The sequence below is a fragment of the Mastigoproctus giganteus genome, chromosome 9 (assembly GCF_048544385.1).
Source record: "Mastigoproctus giganteus isolate SK-2022 chromosome 9, ASM4854438v1, whole genome shotgun sequence".
Lineage (NCBI taxonomy): Eukaryota > Metazoa > Arthropoda > Arachnida > Uropygi > Thelyphonidae > Mastigoproctus > Mastigoproctus giganteus.
Window position 1 is genome coordinate 151,620,318 of NC_143583.1, and position 21,192 is coordinate 151,641,509.

Sequence of the window (21,192 nt, forward strand, 5' to 3'; positions counted from 1 at the left end):
CTGTGGTTTTATATAGGTTTCTTGTAGGCAGATACTTAGTGGGTGGTACTGGGTGATGAGATCTATAACGTCATTAGTGTTTGAGCGAAAACCTCAACAGTTCCATTGGATAATCGTATTTGTCATTTGGGGTTAGATGTTCCCTCGGATTGCTTCCTTGGGGCTGATTTATTTTTGTCTACCTTGGTTTTGTCTTTTTTTGAAAAATAGGGTCTACCCGTATCCATTTCTTCTTCAGTAAAGATTTCGAGAACTGGTTCCTCTCCTTGGTTTCTTGCATCCGTGTCCATTTGTTCTGCAATCTTTTTTCCTGTACTACCTATCTTTTCTTTGTTTGCTTTTCTTCTTACATTTTCTGAATTATCTGGTGGGAAAGATAAAGGAGTATTGATAATCTTTTCTTGTTTTTGTGATGGAGATGGTTTGTAAAACTCACGAACCCATTCTGAGATGGATTCTCCTGGGGGGATTGTAACATCCGTTTGTGTGCCACAACATTTTGAATTGGGTAGTTTAATTTCCGGAGCCTTTTTGATTGTGGTAATCTGCGCATAAGAAGGTTTGTTTGCTATATTTATTGTAATTACCTTTTTAGCTTCCTGATATGAAACTCCATTTTCTGCTTTGTATTTTTGTATCATTTTTTCCTTCTTCCAAATTTCACACTCCCTTGAATATGCAGTATGATCTCCTTTACAATTTACACATTTATGGTTTCCAGCTGTGCAAGTAGAAGTGGCATGTTCTTGTGAACCACAGTTTCCACATGTCAATTTTCCTCTACATACTGTCTGTGAGTGACCAAACTTCTGACAGTTGAAACAACGGAGAGGATTCGGGATGTATGGTCTTATATTGCAGTATAGATATCCAGCTTTTACTGATCTGGGTGATTTAGGCGTGTTGAAAGTGAGTATCAGATTCCTGGTGGGGGTGATTATCCCTTCTTTTTTAATTGTAATTCTTTTAACACTGATGACTCCTTGTTCCTGAAGTTCCATTTGAATTTCCTCTTCGGGCACATTTAGAAGGTCCCATTCCGTAATGACACCTTTTGAAGTATTTAATGTATTATGCGGGGATACTATTACTGGTATTCCTGCAAAGGTTGTCATTTGTAATAATTTTTCAGAGTGTTTAGCATTGGCCGTTTCTACCAAAATGTCGCCTGATTTTAGTCTTTTAACTTGTTTTGGTGGGTCGACATAACTCTCAAGAGTCTTTTGTATGAGAAAGGGTAACAATTGTCCTACCGCTTTCTCAGTATTGGAGTGTACAATAATATATGTTGGAGAAATTAAAACTTGAGAGTCAGTTTTTAATCTCTTTGTGGAGATAGAGTCATTTCTATCGCCTTTTCTGATTGCCTTAGAGGTGTCTCCAAAAGAACTAGATTTCTCATATTTTGGATCAGTTCTATTCGGGTCCATTGACCCAGTGGATTCCTGGGTATTGGAGTCAGTTCGCTCCATTTCACCCTGAAAGGGAGAGCTTTTCCCTTCCGGGTTACCAGCCCCGCCACGTGGAGGCAGGAGCAGTGCCGCCCTGTGACCAAGCACTAGGTTAGTAATTAAGATATAACAGAAAATAAAAGGGAAAGAGAAGGTTGCTTTCCTTCTTAATCTAGTAAAGTTGCTTTCTTTACTATGGATTATTTAATTGTGTGTTAATAAATGTTTTAAATAAGGAAACGATTTCTATTTCAAGAAAGAGCACTAATTTAGAGCAAAATGTCACTTGATCACAGAATCGCTTGGCACTTGGGGCCACTGATTGCTGGAACAAACTTCCATCTGTTATTGTGGAAGTTGAGAACTTAAATTAATTCAAGGAAAAATTAGACAAATTACTGGAGGGAATTATATGTGAGTGTTAAGATATAGCAGAGGAACTGAAATGGAACTTTTCCATTTCTTAAGAAGAGATGTGAAATCTAAGTATGTCCAAATATGTCCAAAACATCCACAATTTTGTACAGGAGCCAAACCACATGAGAAAAATTGCAGATTCTCTGTGTAAGTGGCATCTACACTGACAAAAAATTAAGTACAGCATCATTATTACAGGTAAAATAAAACTCCATTCTGAACCTCCTTAACTACACTATTACCGTGATTCATCTTGAATATATCGTAAAGCTCACTCTAACCATCACACAATTAATGTTTATAGTTAAATAGCATAAAAATAAAACTTGTAACATAAAATGTGTATTCCAAAGTTTAAATTACAACTGTATACATTTTACAATATACTGTATTGAATTTGAAGGACGATTCCCCTCCCACACCGTTTTTTTCCCTTAAAGTTTGCTATAGGGAAAAACATGTACAGGTAGTTCTTGACTTTGCGAGTTAATTCATTCCTAGTATAAGCTCTTAAAGCGAAAACTCTTAAAGCCGAAATTTATTTCCCATAGACATAATGTTAAAAATTGGGGTTACGTTATGAACAATGAAATTAGTTAGCTAATCAGTTTATTTTTAAACAATGATTGACTTATCCAAAGAAATGAAAACGTAGCCTGTAAAATCAAACAAATTATAATAATAGAGAAATTATTTATGACTTATAAATGTTAAAGAATGTTTATTCTTTATCATCATCATCGACTAAATGCACACTCGTTGATCACTCATTATTGGCTCGGCACTCGTTTATTTGTTGCATAAGGAGTCGTGTTTCTTATTTGGTTTTCAGAAGCATTAGCAACTAAGGCCAATTGCTCCGGGGATATGCGGTGGTCATTCCTTGACCTTTCCGCATCCTCCGTATTTGGTGGTCAAGAGCTGGAACCTCGGACTAATCAAGAAGCGTGTGCTACGCACTGCTGCTCCTGCACACCTGGCTACGGAGGTGCGATGTAATAAGTTGTCTTCTTCAGAAATGCTTTAAGAGGTGTTTATTTCTTTGCTTTATAAATTTCAATAGCATGCATAAGCATTTTTTTAATGGAATGCAAAAATTGCAACTAACACGATTTGCACGGAGTAACGAGTTTATGAAGCTTAAAAAAAAAAAAAAATGAAGAGAAGATTCTAAAAATTTGTTTGTTTTTATAAGATTGAAGATTTCAGTAAAGGGCAGACACATTTCACCATAATAAGGGAAAAACACACACAATTCCAGCTAACAGTATTTTCACAAATGCAATAACATCGAGTTTACTACCCATTTATAATTGCTTGCAGTAACTGAAAAGCCGAATAAACCGGAAAGTGCAAATTGTTTTTATTGTTTTATGGTCGTGACTTCCAAAGATGTGCTTTAGAAAAATATCACAAAGCCATTCAAAAATTGGTTCTTATAACATATGATAAAGATGAAAGTATAGTGCATTTAATGATTTAAATTTGTAACTAGTACAATTTAAACTATAAAACTGACCTTTTAGGGAGTTACATAGCGAAAATTTGAACTTCCAAGGTGGTGGAATGAATTACCAAAAAACAATTGGGTTCACATTATGATATTTTCGCGATAAGATGATAATAGATTAAAATCGTTAAGCGGGGTCACTGTATTGTATAGCTACACGCATGGTTTGAGATGCGGTATTTATGAATGCTTCATATTCATTTTTTGCACAATCAATGTTCATATTTTCGATTTTGTTGATAGTTAATACTTGAAAAAAAAAAAAAAAAACTTGTAAACGCGGGAACACGTAAATCGAAAACTGCCTGTACTATTAACTGCATCATATGCAAGTGCTAGTCTCTAGATGCCACAATTGGCAGAACTGAAGTCTTTCTTGATACCTCTTTTGTCCCCCTCACAAATTTCCTTGCCCTTCTCTGTACTTGTTCCAGAAGACCTATATCCTTCCGAAAATGAGACCTGCAGACATGTATGCAGTATTCAAGATGTGGCCTCTCCATTGCCTTATACAATGGAATAATCACCTCCTTATCCTTGCTAGAAGAATTCGAATTGATGATATCAGTGGATGCATCATTACAATGAATTCTAAAGATTGAGCTGATTTTTTTTCTTAAGGAAAACTTTGCTTTGTCTTATTTCTGTAACGTATTGAGCTTATTCATAATAGTTTAGTCACTGGCACCATTCTGCTTCCACGTCTTTATTTGATTATAAGCATATGACATTGCACATGCTTATAATCAAACTGACATCCAAACTAACACAGTTTCAGAGATTCCATCTGAAAAGGAATAAATAGTTTGGCAGGGAATGAGCTGTTCGGGAGAACAGCTCATTCCCTGTTGATATTAGTTGAGAGAGAGACTGCATTTTCCCATATCATGAAATAATGAGCAATGCCTTTTTTTTCACAAGGGAAAAAAAAAAAAAACACAACAAAGCTACAATGAATTTTTTTTCTTCTTTTTTTTTGTTGTTAGTTGTTGGTGCATCGGGTTCACTGGTCATATTGCACATCCCAAAGTTTTTGCATTTTCTACTCTGATCCAAGCCCGAGGCTAGATTTGAACTCACGACCTTTGGGTTGCCAGGCAGGCACTTTACCCACGAGGCTAGCCCGGTCAGCACAATGAATAGTTTTCTGGTTTTTGGCACAATGCAAGAAAGCACGCTTAAGCAGCATCAACAAAAAAAAAAAAAAAAAAAACGCTTCCATTTCACACCTACGTTTGTTGCAAATACCTGTCCAGCTCAGACATATTTATTTAGGCTATCAACTTCCTTCCACAGCAAAAGATGGAAGTCTGTCCCACCAATCAACTACCTGCTAGCTAAAGGCAAACTTCCCCACATCTATCCTCCAACTGTCTTTCCTCAATTTGAATGTATGCCCTTTCAGATGATTGTTCTGAGCAAGAGTAAGAATCTCATCAGCACTGAGCATGCTCAAACCATTCAAGTCTTTATCCACCTCAATCAGATCACCTCGCAGGTGCCTAGTCTCCAGACACTATAATCTGCAAAACTTAAGCCTTTCTTCGTAAGAGCAACTATTTTTTCCATTCACTAATCTTGTTGCCCTTCTCTGTACTAGTTCCAACAGCTCAATGGACCCAATACTGAACCCTGAGGGACTCCACTAATAACATTAGTCCACGAAGAGCAGTGTCCATTGATTACCACTCTCTGTCTTCTCCCACTCAACCATCCCTTTATCCATAGCAGCAATTTGCCTCCAATGCCACACTGCTCCAATTTGTGCATCAGTCTTCCATGTGCAACAGTATCAAAAGCCTTTCTAAGATCCAAATATATGATATCAAAGTTATTCCTTGCATCCAGTTCCTTTGTGACCACGACATAATATCCAATCAAACTGGTCAGACAAGACTTCCCCTTAACAAAACCATGCTGTGCCCAAGCTATAACTGAAGTCTTGTCTAGATGATCCTGTAGTGCTTCTTTAACCAGTGCCTCCATTAATTTCCCTGGAACAGAAGTTAAACTAACAGGTCTATAATTACTTTTGTCAGCCTTGATCCTCCTTTGTGAATTGGGGTCACATTTACACATCTCCTATCCATGGGTACCTCCCCTGAGTCCAAGGAAACTCTCATAATTATGGCTAAGGGTTTGCTTACTTCCTTTGATGCCTCCCTTAATATAACTGGATAGATCCCATCCACCCCTGGTGCCTTTTTTATGTTTATCTTCAATAATTTCTCCTCCACTTTCCTCTCAGTTATTACAAAATTATCTAGTTCACTGCCAGAGTTTAATTCACCTCTGGCATTACCCTCCCTGAAAAACTCCTCATGTGTGAATGAAGAAGCAAAATACTCAATTGAGTTTTTAGCCACCTCGGCAGGATCATGAACAGTTGAACCATCAATATCCAGTGGACCAATCTGATTCTTCCCTTTCCTTCTAGAGTTTACATAGGTAAAGAACTCTTTGCTGTTTTTCTTTGTATCCTTTGCCAAAGATTTCTCATAATCTGCCTTTGCCTAATTTTTTGCTAATTCAATCTGTGTGAAGGGTGAATATATTATTTTTTCTACCTTTTATTATTATCTATAAATGAACAGCCTGAAATCTAGCTAGTAAAGCATTTAATTGAAGAATGTGTGTAATGAAATTCTTTCCTTTAAAAGTAAATTTTCCGATATATATTCAAAACTAAAAATAATGTTAAAAAATGATTTAAAAGAACATTGAATAGCAATTTCTTAGGATAAACACAACAGATAATGACTGACTGGGGCAGAGGAAGAGGGGGAGATAAATTATATACTAAAATGTACCTACATCCTAAGTATTTCTCGCCTTATAGACCCTAGGGTATCATTCGTGTGAGTCCATACTTCAATGTCTTCAACTTGTCGGCCTTGATTAGGAAAACGTACATTCAGAACTAAATGCTTTCCCCTACATGACCTATTTGATGAAAGAGAATTAAAATATACATATTAAATATTTAAGAAAAAAGCATACAAATAATAAAATCTTCAAAAGTTATGAATAGCATAACTCCATTCAAATTGATGTGTGACCTTATTTTCTGCAATTAATAAATGTTTGATGAAATGAAAATATATTTGATTTTATAAAACCTGTGTGATAAGCATGTCTTATAGTTAATGAAATGAAAGTGCCTGTGATCAGTGATTTCACATTTCCATAACCAGCTGCTTTTTGGTGTGATGAACTGGGAATCATGTTTCAAGGATTCACGAGCAAACCATCATTCTCAGTTACTTGGTTCTTTCCAAGAACCAATCACCAAAATTGTAAGAAGAAATGGCACTATCAAGCCACTATCTCTGTTTCGGATATAAAGTACAAGCCAAAGAGCTTTTAGTTTAAAAAGCTATATGACAAAAATAATTTTAGAATAATATATATACGCGTGCGTGGGTGCGTGTGTGTACAGGGTGTCTCAGAAATACACGGCATAAGTTCAGGAATGAGTTCCTCATATGTAGACAATAAAAATACTTTATATATCAACATAGTTCCGAAAATGATTGGTTCCCGAGTTATTAACCAGAATGTCTTATCTCCCACAGGTGATTTCCTTCATCAACAAGGTACTGATAGAATCTGGTGGTTTTCCATTCCGAACATGTACTCAAATCAGGAGCAAGCGGATGTGCACTTTATGTACAGTTTGGTGGACGGCAATGCTCTGGAAGCTCGTCATTTGACCACAAAAGGTTCCCAGAAAGAAGATGTCCAGACAGGAAAATGTTTGAAGGTATTCACTGCCACCTCTGTGAACATGGGACCTTTACACCTCATGCTGCCGACAGAGGATGACCAAGATCTACGACTCCTGAAGTAGAGGAGGAGATTTTGGATGTTGGGCATGCCACTCCTGGAATCAGCATACGCAGAATTGCAATGCAACTGGCTGTTCAACGTTCGACTATTTGTAGAGTGTTGTGAGAATACCAACTGTATCCTTACCATCTGCAATGGGTACCAGCAGATTACCTGCGCGAGTAATGTTCTGCCAGTGGTTCTTGCAGCAGTGTGGTACAACTCCTCACTTTTCTGCCTTAGTGATACTCACAGATGAAGCAATTTCACATGAGATGGAATCCAAAACTTTCATAATCAGCATGTATGGGCTGAGGAAATCCCACATGCAATTCTTCCATCACATCACCAACAGCAGTTCAGCCTCAACATTTGGGCGGGTTTTTGGTGATAAGTTATTTGGGCCCCATGTACTTCCAAACAAGCTCAGGGCAAACGTACAGAAACTTTCTGGAAAACACAACATGCCTGATTTCTTGAACAACACGCCACTGATCATTCGTCAACAAGCACACTTCATGCATGATGACGCTCCCGCACATTTCAGCCACCTAGCCCGCAATTACCTGAATCCAAGGTTTCCTGGTTGGTGGACAGGTAGAGGTGGACCAACTGCCTGGCCTCCACGCTCATCTGATTTAAACCCACTAGATTTCTTCTTGTGGGGCCATTTAAAGTCATTGGAATATTCGACTCCTGGATAGATGAAATTCATGAGTTTTTGAGTAGTAAATGGATGGCCCATGCTCAAAACAGAAGGAACTGGAAAGTTGCTGGAGAGGCCTTCATCCTGCAGTGGATTGAAAATGGCTGATGATGATGATGTAGTTGATGTGGAAACGCTCCGCAATTGAACTGTGGAAGGTTGTGAGACTATATAAAACATGCCAGAAATTTGGCATCGTCTTCGTGAAACCATGAGACATCGACGTGAGGCCTGTATTCAGGGAGAAGGTGGACATTTTGAACAATTACTATAAAGTGATGTGAACAGTTAAGTGTCATAGACGGACCTTCGAAATTCGGAAACCAAGCATTTCCGGAACTATGTTGATAAAAAATATCTTTATTGTCTACATATGAGAAACTCATTCCTGAACTTATGTTGTGTATTTTGACACACACAGTTGAACTTGCTTATAACGAGATCACAGCTTTAATGATTTTAATTTATTATCCCATACAACTGCTCACTGTTATAACAAGCATACTACATGGATATACCATACAAATTTTGGTAACTATGCAAACATCCTTAATTGCTTAGGTAGTCGAAAGAACCCAATTGTGGAATTGACAAAATGAAAGAAGCGACTTAGCTTTTAGAATCACCCGAATCGGATTATGGGGGCCGGATTATCCTCCAACCTTGTCCTTTCGGGGATGGGGGACCATAAATTTCGGGGACCATAGAAGTTACAAGCAGAACCTCAATGCACAATAGTGTTGGGGTTCTGCTTGTAACTTCTATGGTCATATTACCTTATTTACAGATTGCCTTGTATTCTCTGAACCATAAATTTATTTTGAGACTTCTAAGAATTTTGAAAATTATAACTGTCAGTATGCACAGTGTCATTTTAAAGTAAAATCAGTTAGAAACAAACACTTCCTTCGGAAACATGTCTACTAACAAAAGAAAGTCTCTCATGATTTGTAAAAAAGTCAATTATTCGTGAATTAAAATGTGGTGCAAAAAATGTTAAAGTGTGTAAAAAGTTTTCTTTATCCTCTTCAACAGTATCGAGATTATGGAAGAATAAATGTGTTTACATATCGGCACTATAAAAGAACATAACCGGGGAGAGAAGGGGATTTAGAAAGTGCAAGGTTCCAAACATCAATGAAGCATTGCTTCAATGTTTTACTAGACAAAGAAGTGCTGGATTTTCAATAGATGCTGTGATCTTGAGGGCTCAAGTGGAAAAATTTGCTAAACAATTTGGATGCGACAATTTGGTTTGTAACAACACTTGGCTGGATCAATTTAAAAACCGACATAACACTGTTTATGCAAAAATTAGTGGAGAATCTTGATATGCAGATCCAATAATGGCAAAGGAATGGATTGACCATGTTTGGGAAGAAATGAATTTCACGAAATGCCATTGTCATCTCTCTTGTGATGAAGCATCTCGGCTCCTCATTTGGTTCATCTTGAGCTTCATCAGAATTTTCTTCTTTCACAATCGCTGCCTGCAAGTCAATACGTTCTTCGTTAGATAATTCCTTCTCTTCTTCCACTTTAACTCCTCCACATCTTTGGCATCAACCTCCAACTGAAGCAGCTCTGCAAACTTTACATTCTTATCTGTAACCTCTTCATATGATTCATCTTTTTCAAATCCTTCGAAGCCTTTTATGTGCTGTGGGCATATTTTCTTCCATGCGCCATTTAAACAACTTTTAGGAATTTCCGCCCAGGCTTTATTAATATTTAATACGCCGTGGTAAATATGGTAAGATTTCCAAAAATCTCTTAACGTAAAATTTTTCTCATTGTCTACTGCAGACAATCCCTGAGCATATGTTGTGCATAAATAGTATGCTTTTAAATTCGAAATAACACCCTGAACTATAATTTGGACGAATAAAGTCTTGTTTGGCGGAAGAAATATGACTCTCAACGTTCAAATTGAAGTCATCTAGATGCGTAGGATGTTCAGGGGCATTATCTAATAGAAGCAAAATCTTGAAAGGAACATCGTTTTGTATTTACAATATTTTTCAACCTCTGGAATGAAGCAGCATTTAAACCAATCCTCAAAAAAAAGGTATTGTTATCCATGCTCTCTGGTTTGATCGGAAATGCACGGGTAGGGTGGCTTTATTGATGCCCTTAAATGCACAAGGATTTCCAGCACAAACAGTAGTTTTAATCTGTAAACTCCCGCTGCATTAGCCCCATCTTTTGATGCCTAGAAATCTGGCATTGTATTTTCCTCTTTGGAAATGTATGTTCGATCCGGTATTTTTTTTCCAATACAGAGCAATCTCATCAACATTAAAAATTTGCTGCGTTGAATAGCCGCCTTCATCAATAACTTTTTCCCAACACATCACAAAATTTCTCTACAGTTGCAGAATCAGCACTGGCAACTTCACCGCATACTTTAACATTGTGGAAACCAGTGCGATGTTTGAACCTATTAAACCACCCGTTGCCTGCCATGAACTTGGTTTCGGATTTGCCATAAAGTAAAAAGTAAAGTGCAGCCATTATCAACCCACTGCAGGATGGAAGCCTCCTCAACAATTCATGCTGAGGGAAATGAACCATAATCTACCACGCTGGTCCAGTGCGGGTTGGCAGATCGACCGTATTCAGCAGTCAGGGGCTTGAACCCCGGTCTACTCAAAGGGCGTGTGCTACTGCACTCCCACTCCTGCCCACTCGGCTACGGAGGCCATATTTATCCTTAATATCTTTATAAATACTTGTTGCTTTTGCTTGAATGGTCATTAAACTCAGGGGCACTAGCTTCTGAATCTGATTTTCTATCCATATTGTTAACAGCTGTTCCATCTTCGATACAGCACCTGAACACGCAACAGTGAAAAATAGCATTCAATGTTGAAGCAGCAGCAAGACCTAATTCCATTGCAATAGATGACAAACTTCGTCCTACTTTGTACTTCTTAATTATTTTCATCTTCATTTCTAAATCAATTTTGTTTCATTTCCTGGCAGTACCACCACTTACGATTTTTGTTGGTACTTTTCTTTCATCATTGTAATACATAAATAGGAATGAAAAGGAGTTTCTGAAAATTTCTTTTTTATATGATTGAAGAAGGGGAATATATTTCACAACAACAGCATAAAGACCTACAAACTGCATTTATCGGTATTATCACAAATGCAATAAGATCGAGTTTACTACCAATTTATAATTAGAAACACTAACAGAAAAGTCCAATGAACTGTAAACTGTAAATTGTTTTTATTGTTTTTTGGTCATGACCTCCAGAAACGTGCTTTAGAAAAATATCACAAAGACGTTCAAAATTGATTCTTATAATAGAAACATATGAAAACGATGAAAGGGTAGTGCAATTTCTATTATAAATATGACATTTTAGAGAGATAAAGAGCTTAGTAATAAAGCAAAATTTTCAAGTTCCAAGGAATTCGAATGAATTACAAAAAAAAAAAAAAAAGTGTTATTGAATTAACATTATATTTTCACGATACCTCCATGTATTCCTATGGGATGCAAAATAAGTTTCCACGATTTTTTAAAATTTGCACCAGCCGGTAAAAACTTATGTAAAGTCAAATTTCCATAAGTCAAGTATTGAGTAAGAGGGGTAGTTCCTGTACATGGAATTATTTCATTTACATGGACTTATTTCTTTTTCTTTTTTTATTTGGATCTATAACTACAACAGCTTTGGATCTTTATTCACCATGTTACTTATATCCATGGAATGATATCACTACATTTTTGGATATAACGTAAACTGATTATTTTTCCTTGTTTCATTTACTTTTATTTACATGGTAAGTTCACACCTGATACTACCGGTGGATGGAATTATTTCCTATTCTTCTATACTATAAATGTATACTTGGAACTGTTGTGTATCCATGGGCTTATTTCATCTTTAGTCACCATGTTACTTATATCCTTGCAATTATATCACTTCATAATTGGAAATAATGCCAACTGATTCTTTTTCCTTGGTCTCAATTACTACTATTTCCACAGTAAATTCACACTTGATACTACCTGTGGATTTATGTAGTATTATATACATGGAATTATTTCCTGTTCTGCTATAGGGTCCTGAGCGGGATATCATCATTCTTCTCTTTTTGGTGATTCTCTCTCTCTCTCTCTCTCTCTCTCTCTCGCTTGCTCACTCGCTCAGGGTAACTGGGGATTTTTTTTTTTTTTTTGGCTGGTTCAGCATAAACCTCAGGCTTCCCTGCACCATACAGCTAATAATAATAATACTATAAATGTTTCCTTGGATTGCTTCATATTCATGGACTTTTTTCATGTTATTTCATACTCCTTTATGTCATGTTCTTTTATAATCGGATCCATAACTGCACTACCTTTGAATCTTAAGTCTCCATGTTACTTATTTCTTTGGATTTAACCCAGTTCTTTTAACTTGGATGTGCTATCATGCCAATTTTGATAGATTATAATTATTGATTTTTTTATTTCTCAAAATATTTTATGATTCTTATTTACCATAGCCCCATCATTTGGCCTATGTGTATGTTTTTTCTCACCGTATAATTCCTTATATATTAATGGTAATGTTTAATTTTGTATGACTATTATTACTGTAATGCCATACTATTTCAACTGCATTTTTTTTTTTCCTTTTCTTTTTCAATGCTAATTATAAATTATCTCCATGCACTTGTATTCTAAATACGACTATAGAGGTCTCTATTTTCCTGCTCTTTTGAATTTCTTTGCAGGTTACTATTTAGTTCACTTCGCTGCTATAAACTGCTTTCTCATGTAGATATATTGCTCATTTGGTTGAAGCCTCCATGCATTCATTTACTCTACTGAATTTATGCATTTCAGTTACCTGCCTTTATTTTTCCCACCAGCTCATTTACTCTTCGCATTTCTTAAAATACTCCAGGCATCGTACACTTTCACTCTTTTATCATACTTTCGGCTTCATTTTAGATTCATTTCTTGGCATGTTTCGACACATTTTTCCTATCGATAAAAGCATTTGGTATTAGCTCTCTTTTATGCTAACGCTTAAAAATGCCAGAGCTCTTACTACAAGGTTGGGCTTCATAACCGCAGCAAGCAGGGTCATTTAACAACTTTTTCCATGCTTTTTTTATCTGTTTGCTGTCTAATTCTAAAGTTCCCGTTCTTTAAACTATTAGTGTAATACGAAAGTGAAATGAACATTCCTACTATCCTACTTCTATTTCTTGTCTTTATTTATTTAAAATACTCCTTTTTCCCTTCTCCATCCTCAATTTAATACCACACCTTTATACCATTTGCTTCCTCTATTTTTAAAATAAATTGATTTCTTATCTATACAAAATTAAATCCTAAATTCCACATATTTATATTAATCATATTGATAATAACCATTTTATCCCAAATCGTTGCTTAAATTTAAACATATTGATATTAATCATTTTTATCCCAACTCGAAACTTATTTTCACCTAAATAAATTACACCCCGTTGGGACTACCTTGTCCATACTGTATTAGAAAGTGCTAATTTCATTTTCGTTCCTTTTTGGCCTTTCAATTTTCTTCTACTATTATGGACAAGTATAGAAACGCAGTTCCTGATATATGGTCAGATGTATCCCCCAATGAAATACCTGATCATGTATCAATATCTATTTAAGCTGACAAAAGATCAAGCATTTTTGCATTACCTATTAGACCATTTATTTAAAATGTTCTCCTCCCCATATCTGATGACAGCTATAATATTTTCATTTTATTTTTATCTGCATTTTATTGTACTAATTTAACTTTACAGTTCCCCCACTTTATATTGGTTTGTCAATTCAGCCCATAATTAACTTAATTCATCATAACCTCTGGGATATAAACATTCTTTCGCCTTTCACTGATCTACTACTCTTCTTTTTCTACATTCCTCACCCTTATAGTTAATAACACCTTGTGTAACTTTCAGATCCATTTATGCATACAGGTAGTTCTCATCTTTTAAGAGTTAATTCGTTCCTAGCCCGTGCTCGTAAAGCGAAAACTTATTTCCTATAGACATAAGGTTAAAAATAGGGGTAATGTTCTCAACAATGAAATTAGTTAGCTAATTAGTTTATGTTTAAACAATGATTGACTTATCCAAAGAAATGAAAACGTAGCCTGTAAAATCAAACAAATTATAATAATAGAGAAATTATTTATGACTTATAAATGTTAAAGAATGTCTATTCTTCATCATCAACGACTAAATGCACACTCGTTGATCACTCATTATTGGCTCAGCACCCACTGGTTTGTTGCACAACGAATTGTCTTCTTCAGAAATGCTTCGAGGCATTTGTTTCCAAGATAATCTTCTCTTTTAATTATAAATTTCATGATTGCATGAATAAGCATGTTTGGCACACACAAATTGCAACTAACACGATTCGCATGGAGTAACAAGTTTATGAACCTTAAAATAAAAGGAATGAAGAGAATATTTTGAAAATTTATTTATGTTTTTTATTCAATTCAACATTTCAGTAAAGGGGAAATACATTTCACCATAATAACATAAAAAACCACACAATTCCAGCTATCAGTATTTTTGCAAATGCAAGAAGATCGAGTTTGCTACCCATTTATAATTACTTGCAGTACCAGAAAAGCCCAATAAACCAGAAAGTGCAAATTGTTTTTATTGTTTTATGGTTGTGATCTCCAGAAATGTGCTTTAGAAAAATATCACAAAGGCGTTCAAAATTGATTCTTATAACAGAACATATGAGAACGATGAAAGTGTAGTGCATTTTAATGATTTGAATTGGTAACTAATACAATTTACAAACCACGCTCACAACCGTTTATATGGCCTTAAGGTCATGCTCGTGAGCTAATAAATAACATTTCAGAGAGATAATAGCTTAGTTATACAGCAAAAATATCAACTTCCGAGATCTTGAAACGAAATACCAAAAAAAACAATGTGTTATTGGGTTCACATTTCGATATTTTAACGATACGATGGTGTCTGTGGAACTGATTAATATCGTAAAGCGGGGATACACTGTATTGTGTAGCTATGTACGTAGTTTGGAGTTTTTAATGTGGTATTTATGAATTTTTACATTCATTTTTTGGAATTAACGTTTATCTTTTCGATTTTGTTGATACTTGGGGAAAAAAACTCATAAACCCGGGAACTCAAAGCGAAAACTACCTGCACTTAATTTAATTTAATATTAATACAACTTATACTCTTGCATCCTTTAATGCTGCTTTGCACTGTCCTACCTAATATATATATATATAAATGAATATTAAATGTAACCCCTTAAAGGAAATGTTTAAAAAGTTACATAGGATAAAGGGGTATTCAGTTGATGACGATGACAGCTATAGCACTTTCATTTTTTTTTTTTTTTTTATTGTTTTCAAATGCATTGTTAAGCCAACTTGGTAGGACCATGTTCCAAATTATGGGGCCCAAGACCAAACACTGGGCACCCCCCCCCCCCTTGCAAACAGGCCTAGAGACTTGTTGATGCTTAGATTTGACAATAATGGTGCATTCAGTAAAGCAATTTCTAAAAAGCTTGTATAGATTGGCGGGACAATATGCTTGACAGAGGCACTGAAGGGCACTCTCCTACCATGCTCTCCTACCAAACCTCAAAGTTGACGAACATGGCCAGCTCATAATGGAACTAGGACAGAAAGGGGTCTCCTCACTGGATCGAACTGAGGTGAAGCCATACTGTGAAGGGCATATCAAGTCTTTTAACAGTAAGAGGTTTGTAACAATGTAGGACATTAGTCTCTCAAGGATTTTCCCAAGGTTGGCAAGCAGGGCAATGGGCCTGAAGGACCTGGGTTCAGTTAGTGGTTTGTTGGGCTTGGCCATGAGATGAAGGGCCACCTTCCAAGCCTTATGGAACTGAAAAGAGGAGAGGCATTTGTTAAACAGAAGTAGAAGGTCATCAGGTTTTAATTTAAAGAATCGTTGGATGAAGACATTCAATACAGTCAATTCCAGGACATTTTTTATTATTTATCTTTTTGAGCACTGTCTCTAATTCAATCATCTTAAATGAGTCAGCATTATCTGGTGGGTTGCATGCCACGTTCTGTCACCTAATGAACTGATGTTCTGGAAGGTCTTCTGAGGGGTTGTCACGGGGAAAGTTTGTCCAGAATTGTATTAACTGAATCAGCCCAACTGGTGGTTTCGGAAGCATCTGTTTGGAGTGCACTGAATACATCTGGAGTAACGGTTTTAGCTCTAGTGATTTTGTAGAGGAGGCCCCAGGGGGGTTAGCATTGCCAGATCCCTTCAAAAAAGAGATCCAAGTTTCTTTTTTTCTCTCAGATACTGCCATGAAAAAGAAGAGGAGCGGGGAGTTGGATACATGTGGCTGATTTTTTTATTATTAAATATTCTCTGTGGAGTCTTTCAACCTCTGGAGCCAGCCAGTCCCTGTGAGTTTCATACTGTTTTCTTGCTCGATGTACTTCTTTTCTAAGGCAAGACAACTCGGTTGTCCACCAAGGGCAGGGCTTTGGGTATGTCTTCTTTTTTGGTGGTGGCACAGTAGGCAGCTTTCGCGAGAGAATTTTGGATTGTTTTGATCAGGTCTTCAGCGATTGTTAACTCAAAGCAGGAGTGATCTGTGTTCGGGAAGTCATGCCTGATTACTTCATCAAAGGCTTTCCAGTCGATCTTTTTAGTTGAGAATCACGCAAAGTCAGTCAGTCTAACACTGGGGGCAGCAGGAGGGTTGTTGAGAGAGGTAAAAGAGAATGACCCTATGATCACCCAGTGTCCAGTCTGAAATCATTGACCAGTCACTGATCTGCATTTGTAGATCATTAGTTGAAGTGGTGATATCGATGTTGGTGTGTCCAGTTGAGCTACAATATGTGGTTAGCTGATTAGGCTGGTTATGAAGTGCTACGTTTCTGGTTAGTATCAGATCTAAGAGCAGAAGGCCATAGTGATCAGTAGCTGGACAGTGCCAGAAAGTGGATTTCGCATTAACATCTGCTGTAATAATTGTATTCCTGGCACTCAGAAAATTAAGTGCATACTCCAAATAGTTGAGTGAGTAAGCAAAGTCCCTGGAGGGAGGGCAGCATAATGAGATTAGGTAAAAAGAAAAAGAGGAGCGGGGAGTTGGATACGTGTGGCAAACTGTGCACAGAGTCCATAGATGACCAATATGTCCAGTTAATTGTTCAGCACCACAATACAGGTTTTTGGATCCACCTTGACAGGTTGAATCATTCTGGTATGTATCGAGTACCCCATAATGTTGTGGCCTTTGCCCGTGAGGATTCTAGTGGCATAAGGTTCTTGGATGGAGATGATGTGAACAGATTGAGCCATGGCAGCCCTTCTAATCTTGTCTGCAATGGCTCATGAATGCTGACCATTGATCTGCATGATTTTCAGTCTATTGCTGTTCTGAGCAGGATTGGTAAGCGTTAGTGCGTTAGCAAGTGGATCAGGATTCAAAGTAGTTTGGGGGGAGTCAATATGTGGGGATCAGCCATCAGCGGTCCTTGATCTTACTAGTTCCAGGGCAAGCTACATCTCTGACCGAGTGGTTATGTTCTCTGCATCATCGCTTGTAATTGGTGCAGCTAGTAGGTTCATCCTTGTTTGGACACTCCGCATTTACATGGCCACTCCTTGCACAGTGTCCACATGTGGGAGAGGTAGGAGTACAGTGGATTGAGGTGTGTCCATACCCAAAGAAGATAAATCTGGTGACCACTGTAAATGGTCCAAATTTGTGTGAACTGTAGCCTAAAAAATTATTTTGAGAGATATCATGTTTCTATAGTGTCAGTGAGAGGGTAATCACCTAGTGTGTAGCTGTACTTGAATTTGCTTTGATGGCAAATCTGAGTGTGATATTACTCTTTACTTCTTCAAAGGAGAGGCCAAAATCCATTAAATTCTTAGGGTAGAGCTCGAGGATTTCATTAATGGAGAGTCGCCCACTAGGGATGTCATAAATAAGGATGGAGGGGTTGTTGGTTGTCTCCAAAAGAACCCCACGATTACGGATGGCTCATAGGGATTTCACCTTTACCATTTTGTAGTTTTTCTTGAGGGTGCTCTGGACGAGTTTTCTGACTTGAGTGCTTGTCTTGAATTCAGACTCTTCTGAAGCCCACAGCAGAAGAATATGCTGAAGCTTATGTCGGCTGGCTAGTGGTAGTTGCTCCTAAGTGGAGGTTGTCATAGGAGGGGCTGGAAGGTTCATTTTCACAGCACCTGCATAGGAGCAGGCTGAAAGAGGTATTGGTGCTGTGGTTTGATCTAGGGCCTCATCATCAGGTGGAGGCTGCTGGAGCTTAGAGAGGGTGTCTAACACCTTCTCCAGAATTGAGGATCTCTTTTCTGTCTCTTCATTGACTGCCCTTATCTTCTCATTCTCAATGAGGATTGTTATAATAGTTTTAAGGCTTGCCCAGAGTTCCTGGACATAGTTGCCAGCAGCCTTGGTAAACCTGTTGGAGTCATGGTTGATGAATGCCACTAGATTCTTGTGTAGGACTGGTATGACCTGATGCAGGGAGCTGGTGTCTCTCACATTGAGAGGCATTGCTGGAATGCCCAGCTTACTGGGTGCTGGAATGCCCAGCTTACTGGATGTTGGAATCCCAGCTGAGACAGTTTGATCCAGGGGAAGGTGGTTAAATCACCGAGGGGCCTGCTGAAGTGGGATGAGTTGGTGGAGCAGCAGGAGTCTGTTGAGAATCTGTGCCTCCTTGCGAATCTGGGGCCGCTGGAGTGACAGGTGGGGAGTGTAGGTGGAGCAGAATTTGCCATTGATTCAAGGATAGAGGCAGCTCTCGGTGTATTGACACTCTGGTCCAGGACTGAGGCTCAGTGGTTGTGTCCACTGATGGTGAAGCATAGTTGTTGCTCACTGGTGGGGATGAGTTGAGCAAGAGGAGTGGAGAGGATGCACTTTTGGCCACCTCTTAGATTTCTTTTTTATTTTAAGATGATTTGCCATGAGATTTGGGAGGCAGGTTATTAGAAGCCTATGTATCATCTCCCGCGGATGACCAGGAGTCATCAGAACTTTCAGCATTTTTATCCATCCTACCTCGTTGGGATGAAAAAATTCCCGTTCACAAGTCAAGCAGTATAATTCTACTGAATTTTAAGCTGATCTCCAGAAAAGTATTCTGAAGAAATATAATAGTTATCAGGAAAGGGGAGGTTTCAACTTTTGTCACCAGGGGGCACTGGAGGGTGGAAATTTGCACAATGTATTCTTCGGCGATAATAAGTGTTGATGTCACCCAAGCAGCAGTAATTAAGTATACCAATGCCCAATAAAAAACAGTTCCCTTTAAAAGTTTGATATGCAAATTGGACATTTCATATCTAATAACTACATACTAATTAATGTCTTATAAACAATAAATACTAATCACTAGCGACATTATAATTATGAACTCAATGCTACAATTTATAAGTTCGAATATGAGATGCTGACTGGAATAAACCAATGACTAAACGCCCAGGTGGTCATGTGATCTGCTGTTGTGGCAAACAAAGGTCTCTGATCCCACAGGTGACGTAGTAATGGCAGAAGAAAATCAAACTAAATTAATCACGCAACAATTAGAGGTCCCACAAAATTAAAGTAAACTACCACAAATCAACATAAAATCAATATTAACATGTAAGAAATTTACTAATTCACCATGACAATCAAAAGAGCAAAATGATGAGAATAGCAATTGAAACTAAGGTAAAAGATTAATGTATAATACAGCGGACAGACCTAAATGGCATTGCATTACGAATGAGCGGAGAATGAAGGCAACAACAATGAAAATTAAAATCGTTCATAACATGAGAATGCCTTAGAAGTTTACCATGAAATAAACATCGTTCGACTCACCAAACCAAATGGATCCACTTCAACTTTAATTTAACCCATAATGTTCAATTGGCACCACTTTAAAAGAACACACACACACTTTGAAGAGCACTATTTGACACAGCTGCTTTGTGCGGTCAAACTATTACCCATTTGTGTGCGTGCGTGTATGTATGTATGCATGTGCCTACATGTGTGTGTGTGTGTGTGTGTGTGTGTGTGTGTGTGCATATGAATGTTTGCACGATGTGTGTGTACAGGGTTGTTAAAATTAAAGTATCCTATGTAGAGGATTGTGGAGCGAGTTCTAAAGCTCATACTGAAGAGAAATTTGGACAACAGGTACAATAAAGAATGTGATTGGTATTTATTGGAAAAAAAAATTAGCTACAAAATTTGTCACTTTATGGCACTGTGGCAATACAAATCACTTGAACAGCATACAATTGTTCAATGTGTCCACCATTTTGGTCAACAACAGTTTCCATTCGAAGAACAGCATTTTCTACAGCAGAATGTAACCTGTCAACTGGAATAGGCAGCACACGACATCTAATGCTGTCCTTGATCTGTCAGAGTTGACATCCTTCCCAATACACCTGATTCTTCAAAAAACCCCACACCCAGAAGTTGCATGGGATGAGGTCCAGTGATCAGGGTGGACAAGATGTCTGGAAACAACAGCTAATGACCTGTTCGTCTATAAAGTATTGCCTTAGCAATCTTTGGACATAATGGTGGATGTGGCGTGGTGCACCACCTTTCACGAATATGGTATCCTAAAGGCATCCACGTTGTTGCAGATCTGGCATTGCGAAAGTTTCCAACATTTCATAATATCGCTGTCCAGTGACAGAACAGGTGCAGGGTCCAGTCGGTGTTACCTGTTCAAAAAAAAAAAAACAAAACATGGTCCAATCACGAATGTGGCCGTAAATCCACACCACACTCACTTTTTGAGAATGCAATGGGGTACTCTTGGATAACTCGGGGGTTTTCTGTTGCCCAAATGTGACAGTTGAGTATTCACTTGTCCATTTAAGCAGAAGTGGGCTTAATCACTCCAAAGAATATTCCATGGCCAAGTGATATCCACTGTCATTCGCACCAGAAACTGAAGTGCATAGGTGAAATAAATATCTGCATCACTATGCTTTAGCTGTTGTAGCATGTGCATCTTGTAAGTATAGTACCGCAACACCTAATGCATTACTAGCCTTACAGCGGAATACGGTATGTCCACTTCACGAGAAACAGCTAGCACACTTGCGCTACCACATGGAGATTGACTTGATAAATCCACATTTTCAACACGAGAGAAGTCCACTCGTTTTCAACCTCTACCTGTTTGAACACCAAGATGTCCTGTTACTTAAAATTTCGCAATCATTTTGTGGTCAGCACA

General features: G+C 37.7%; 1 protein-coding gene across 4 annotated transcripts in view; it reads right to left on the minus strand.

Moving 5' to 3' along the window:
- Positions 1–21,192, minus strand: part of faf (ubiquitin carboxyl-terminal hydrolase-like faf) — a 1,326,265-nt gene that overhangs the window by 788,003 nt on the left and 517,070 nt on the right. For all 4 annotated transcript variants that reach the window (XM_090382082.1, XM_090382083.1, XM_090382080.1 and 1 more), the window contains one exon: positions 6,193–6,321. In XM_090382082.1, the coding sequence (XP_090238208.1) occupies positions 6,193–6,321 (129 nt within the window). The remainder of the gene's footprint in view (positions 1–6,192; positions 6,322–21,192) is intronic.